Source organism: Schistocerca nitens, chromosome 10 (assembly GCF_023898315.1).
Source record: "Schistocerca nitens isolate TAMUIC-IGC-003100 chromosome 10, iqSchNite1.1, whole genome shotgun sequence".
Classification (NCBI taxonomy): Eukaryota; Metazoa; Arthropoda; class Insecta; order Orthoptera; family Acrididae; genus Schistocerca; species Schistocerca nitens.
Genome location: NC_064623.1, coordinates 166063889 through 166070375, shown reverse-complemented (window position 1 = coordinate 166070375; position 6487 = coordinate 166063889). Strand labels below are relative to the sequence as shown.

The 6487-nt window shown below is 40.5% G+C and overlaps 1 protein-coding gene across 1 annotated transcript; it reads right to left on the bottom strand.

The window, feature by feature from the left end:
• Positions 1-4775: 4775 nt before the first annotated feature.
• On the bottom strand, positions 4776-5606 carry LOC126209965 (E3 ubiquitin-protein ligase siah-1-like). The gene has a single exon (XM_049939077.1). The coding sequence runs from the start codon at positions 5604-5606 to the stop codon at positions 4776-4778; it is 831 nt and encodes a 276-aa protein (XP_049795034.1).
• Between the last annotated feature and the right edge of the window lie 881 nt (positions 5607-6487).

The following is a 6487-nucleotide window of genomic DNA, read 5'->3' as shown; positions in this document are numbered from 1 at the left end:
TCACATGATACTAGAAACAAAGAAAATTTTATGCTCCCCATCCACCGCCTCAGACTGTATGCCCAGGGACCTCAATGCATGGGAATGAAAATTTGTAACAAATTAAAAGGAAACATGTTGATGCAGACGAATTTAGGTTCACTTAAAATAAATCTATATGAGGTACTGACATTTAAGTGTTATTACTCAGTGGATGAACTCATGCACGACGAAATGGAAATTTGAGCTGGATACAATATGTTACATATTCCAAGAAATATCCTTATAATGTTTCCAGAATGAGATTTTCATTCTGCAGTGGAGTGTGCGCTGATATGAAACTTCCTGGCAGTTTCATCCTTATAGTGTTGTTATTTATTGTAGTGCTATTATTTATTAATGTAAAAATCATTGAAACTGTATTCTAAATTTTTGACATTACTCCTGTGCGCAAACCAAATGGATTGCAAATGTACGTCATGAGATGAATAAAACAATTCACAACTGAAGGGCTGGAACACCCAATAACAAGAATTTATTACCAACCTCACGGTCGGCATAGAAGCACATTTCAGAGCTGGCATTCCCATACAAAATGATCACACGCTATTAAGAACCATTTTCCATCTTTCATAACGCCCAAGGGAGTGTCTCAAATTGCAGTGACCTCAGTTTAATTATTGTCTTTGAATAAAAGTGCAATCTCTGTTCATCTCATTGCACATTTCTATCAGTTATTTTCTGTATTACACTATAAGTCTTCTTTCTATGTACTGTCCAAATTTCCTCGAGCTCTGTCACCTGGCAGTGATGTGTGAAAGTTACTTCCACCCTTAAGTTTCGCACACCAAAGAAGAATCACAACATACCAATGGAGAAATGAACAGTAAGTAAATCACTTTTAACATGTGGAAAAGTATTCCTTTATTTTAAAAAATCAAAATTACATGGCAAAGCTGTTAATAAATACTTTTAACATCAGCTTGAATCTTCACACTCACATCAGGTACTTTAAGTTGCTTAAGTCTTCTTACGCTGTGATATTAAACCCATGGTGTCAAACAGCATAAAATCTGTCACAAGTTATTGCAGGTATCTGTTAAATACTTATGAGGCATGGGCACCACCTACACAAAATACAATCTTTTACTGCCAGGCATGGCTGTATGTAACTTTTCAGAATTGAGATTTCGGTAAAATTTTAATGGCTCATCGCTGTTAACACCTACCCAATTGCACTGTCATGGCCAACGTGCACCCAGAGAAGTGTCTGTGTCGGTAACACCTGTTGAGTGGGTGCTCTGTCGAAGACGGCAGAGACAACTCTGCATGGGCACATCTTGCTGGACGTGCCAACCTGAAATGTATCTTCCACCCAGAATATTGTGTCTGGATAATAGAACGCTCTGTTTCAGTTATTTACATGCAATCTTTGGCTTCTTGCAATGTAAATACAGTGGCAAGCTGTAATAGGTCACTGATGTTGGCGTTTCATAACAAAGCGAATGTGTACATTGTAAACTGGCCATTTATAATTACCTGATGTGAAGAAACTCTTGTTACCTTGTTTCCTGTCGGATGGCCGTCACTGTGCATTAATTTAAGAACATTTGTCGGTATCAGAAGATTTATTTGGGTCCCTGTATATTTTTCTTGGCCTTTTTATTTAAACTGAGGTTCTGTTGCACTTAACATGGGGATTGATTTGAAGTGATTGGTGTAATTGTTGACAAGGTAGCTAAACTGTATAAGAGTGTTATGTACTGTAATCATTTTACAAGAAAGGGGGTTCAAGTTATTTCTTGAATTTTGTTCTTGCTTTGATCTTAACAAATTTTGAAAGGGTTGGGCAACTTTCTAAGTAATAATATTTTCCACTGTTTAAATTATAGTATATTGTAGGGTCATTATAAAATTCCATTTGGAATGATTTAAATGATTGGGGGTCATGGTATATGCTCATTCTAAAACTAATTCTGTGGTTCAACTCCTGATTGTCTATTCAACTTAATGCTATTGTTTTTGTGTATGTTAATCGGGTGTGGTTATTTGTGCAATACTGTGACACAAACATCTCGAACTCAGCACTTCCACTTCTTATACGATCACAAAAATGTACTCTCCTTTCCTACGTTAAACAGTATGTATCATATGTACAAATAAAATGCAATGATTTCTATGTTGAAACAACAAGCAACCAATGCAAGTACTTTTAACAGCCTGCGTCGATGCAAAGCCAGATCCAAGAGGAGAACAGGAGCTATGTATTTTAAGTCACTGCATCTATAGTCTGGGAGACGAGTCTTTGGTATTGACAGCTCAGTAGCGTCTTTCCGTTGCATAGCGACCGCAGGCAGACAGCCAATGACGGCCTGACTTTGAGCGGGTAGCAAGGGCCACGTTGCCGCTCTGAAACCCGGTCGCGCGCGCTTATGAAACTTACCAGTGTCTCGCGTGCAGGCGGTGCAGTCGTTCGTCATTTGTCTTAAGTTGAATTCGCAGTTTATTTCGTTTTTGTTGTTTTTTAGTGTTTCTTTGTTTATGTTACGTTGTAAACAATGTCTAGTGCGGCGGGTAGTACCAGCCCAACACAAGAAGTGAAACGGAGGAAGAAAAGTGTGCTACACACCCAGGCCCGTGAATTCGTGTGCTCTGTGAGGGATTACTTTGAGAAAGAAAAGGACAAAGGTGGGCCCTTAATTCCTGTTGTTCAGGTTGTGAAGAGAACTGCAGCAGCATTGAAAATAAGTAAGAACACTGTTGTAAAGATACGGAAAGAACAGTATAGTGTAGATTGTGACGAGAGTGGCACAACAAAGCTGCACACACCAGGAAAGAAGCGACCGAGAAATAAGCAGGTGACAGCTTTGGACGATTTTCAGAAAGACGCTATTCGTCGTCATATATACAGCTATTATAAGAGAAGGGAACATCCCACTCTATCTAAATTACAGGTGTCGCTTCAGAAAGACAATCTTTTTAAAGGGAGCAAATTTTCATTGCGTACAGTGTTGAAAGACATAGGCTTCAGCTATTCACTGTTTAACGGACGCAAAATATTAATGGAAAGGACAGATGTAGTTGCATGGCGGTGCAGATTTCTGCGCAGGATCATGGGTGTGGAATTCGAAAGTATAGTGTGGTTAGATGAAACTTGGGTCAATGCCAGCCATTCTTTACGTAGAGGCTGGAATGATGGAACGCCCGAGGGGACAATGGCAGTGCCTGTTGGCAAAGGAGGGTGTATTATTGTCTTACATGCAGGAACATCTAAAGGTTTTGTGCCAAACTGCTTGAAATGTTTCGGTCAAAAAAGACGGGAGATTACCATGAAGAAATGAACAGTGTAGTATTTCAAGAATGGTTCGAGACATCGCTTATGACGAATCTGACAAGTCCATCAGTGATTGTTATGGACAATGCGCCTTATCATTCCATTGTTCACGATAAGGCACCAACCCTGGCAACAAAAAAAAGACGATATCATTCAGTGGTTGAAACGGCGAAAAGTAGATTTCAGAGAAGATTTAAGGAAGGCGGAACTGCTCGAAATTGTGGCACAAAAGAAACCCCAATTTCCAACATATGTAATTGACGAGATTGCTAAAAGGCACGGGCATGAAATCGTTCGGCTTCCTCCATACCACTGTCACTTCAATGCAATTGAAGGAGTGTGGGCGCAGATAAAAAATTACATTGCTGCAAACAATAAAAAATTCACGATCTCTGAAGTGGAAACTCTCCTTCCAGCAGCTATCAATAAAGTGACAAGTGAGACGTGGGCTAAAATTGTAAACAGCACTGCAAGTGCCATCAGAGAGGCGGCCAAAACCGAAGGGGTTGTGGAAGAATGCATCGAAAATTTAATTATACATCTGGGAGAGAGCACTGATAGTTCGAGTAGTGCTGAGGAAGACAATGTTAAATCAGATTCTGACAGTGATGTGAGTGGTGTTTTTCCATTACAGTAACTACAACGTATTCAGGAATGTAAGGAGGGAGTTTGCTATCGATCTACAACCAGATCATCATATTGTGAGTACTTTCTTCAGATTATAACTCTTAATACACTGACCAATTATTCTGTAGCTTGTAGTAGAACAAATTAATAATTCTAATACTTAACAATGGAAACCAAAACTGCTAATGTTCAACAACTTGCGAAAATAGTTTTCATTTCAGTTGTGAAGTTTAACAAATAACTTTATTGTGTTTCAGCATCTTAGATACTTGTACTAAATAGCTCTTATCAGTTTTCGAGTTAATATATTTCAAGCATCAACTTTAAATAAATTCACGCGTACTAATACGACTTGTATTTTGTCTCGCTTTTATTTCTGCTGCTAGAGAATGCGTGTAGCAGACAGGGCGCCGCGTGCTGTGAGCCACGTTCGGCAACAGCGCCGTCTGCCCGCCGGAACTGTCAGTACTAATCACTCGTCTCACAGACTATAGTATATGTCTCATATTCATTCTTTTACATTTGTGTGTACAATCTCTATCATTCACACCAGTACTGTACCACACAAAGCCAGCTATCGCCGACATTAAAAAGTTAAATGAGTAGTAAAGTATATTTTTCTGGCCCAATACAAATTTCCGCAAATACTTCGTAAAATATGGAGTGAGTAATACACAGTTCCAATTTAACTTTTATTTATTTTAAAAGTAAGAAAGTTAAAGAAATACATTAATGCACAGAACTCTACATTTAAAAAAAAGGACTGATTTTGGCTTACATAAAATTAATCACTGTTTAAAAAGAAACCTGGAGCATATACAACTTACTCTACACATTACTCTATTAAAATCTGGAAAGGAAGTTTTTTGATTGCACCCGAGTAAGAGACCTCATCGGGCTTATCAACTTGAGTGACAAACGAAAGGCAGCCACCAGCGGCTGCCAGTTCCTGCAGCGACTGTCGGTAGTCGGACACGTGTCCTTTGTAGAATGCCCCATCCGGCTCCTGTCTGACTTTGAAACGGTACCGAGCTCCTGCAGCACGCAAACCCTGTGCCACGTGGCCCACGTGCACGTAATGTGACGTGAAGTCTGCCACCGTGACAGATTCGGCGCGCAACACGAAGAGGGCAGAGTCGAACTCGAGGAGAGCCGTGGAAGAAGCGGCGGCAGTGAAGGCACCGTCTGGTGTCACGACCAGCTCGTCTTGGTGGTCATCATAGACATGCTGCTCGATAGCTCCCAGACTGCCCAACCAGGAGCACGAGTACACCAGCGGACACTGAGCGACACTCGCACCTGGCCCGAAGCCACACGTCTCCTCGTGGAGCTGCTTGGTCTTTGGCTGGAGCAATTCGGGACAGCCCACATCACTGTACTCGCACGGAATCCGCACTAAGTCTGCTAACCGTTCCATGGAAAGAGAGCGAAGGTTAGGCTCCAGCTGTTCTCGGCACGAGGGACACTTTGTGAGTGTTGGAAAGCACTTCGGGCAAAGCAAGTGCTCAAACTTGCATCTGTAAATAGGGTGTGTTAGGGTTTCCCAGCACACCTGACATGTAAGCATGTCTGACAACTCTTTCATCTGTTGGTTTATTGCGTAGCGCGTATCCGGGAGGTAAATACACGTAAGCATCTCCGACAACTCTTCTGTTTGGTGCTCCATTGTGTAGTATGTACCTAGAAGGTACAGTGAAGCAGAAGTTTCTGGAAAGAATGGACACATCTCATCAAATGAAAGAGATAGAGAGAGAAGAGAGAAGATAGTACATGTCTGCAGTCCTGGAACACACTGAGATCCCCTCATTGTAGTACTAGTGCACAGGTCACACTGGTAATATGGAGTATCATGTGGTAATTAGTTACTGCCAGCATAAGGAAATTTTAGGCCTACAGCTGAAAAAAAAAAAAAAAGAAAAAAAATCGAGAATTTCCTTTGTATCAACAAAAATCAATTTTTGAAAATATAATGAAACTGGATGGATAAAAAAAAATCTATGGGTCTTTCCTTCTCATCCCATCTCTTCAGTCACCCCTGAACTGGGGATCTGGGCGATTTTCCAAAACTCTACCTTTTTTCATAAACTCTTCAGTCCTTTTCCTTCACTCCTTGTTTTATCCCCTTCAGCCCTTCTGCCAGAAGGAGACAATGGCTCCAAAAGCTTGCAAATTGTAATACCTTCCGTATGTGCGTTCTCCTGCCACCACCTTATGAGTAGATTTTTTATCTGCACTGCTTGGTGTGTAGATTTTTTAACTGTCCAATTACAAAAAATTTCTTTAGCTACCTGGAAGACCTGACGCCTGCAATATACCTGCTTCTATTGGAAACAAAATTCCGACCAAGTATGTTCTCTTCAATGAGCTATGACATTTATGTTTATGCTTCTCTAACAATGTAATACAGCACTGTGGTAAAGGCGACTTCAACATGTACCAGATCTGCAGACACACACTGGCACAAAATAACTAGTCAACATCTTATCACTGTAATAAATATTTATGATACTCTCATAGATGTTACAATGGTGAACTATTACATGGGAA

Coding starts and splice junctions, on each gene's coding strand:
- LOC126209965 (XM_049939077.1), bottom strand. CDS start 5,606: ATGGAGCACCAAACAGAAGAGTTGTCGGAGATGCTTACGTGTATTTAC.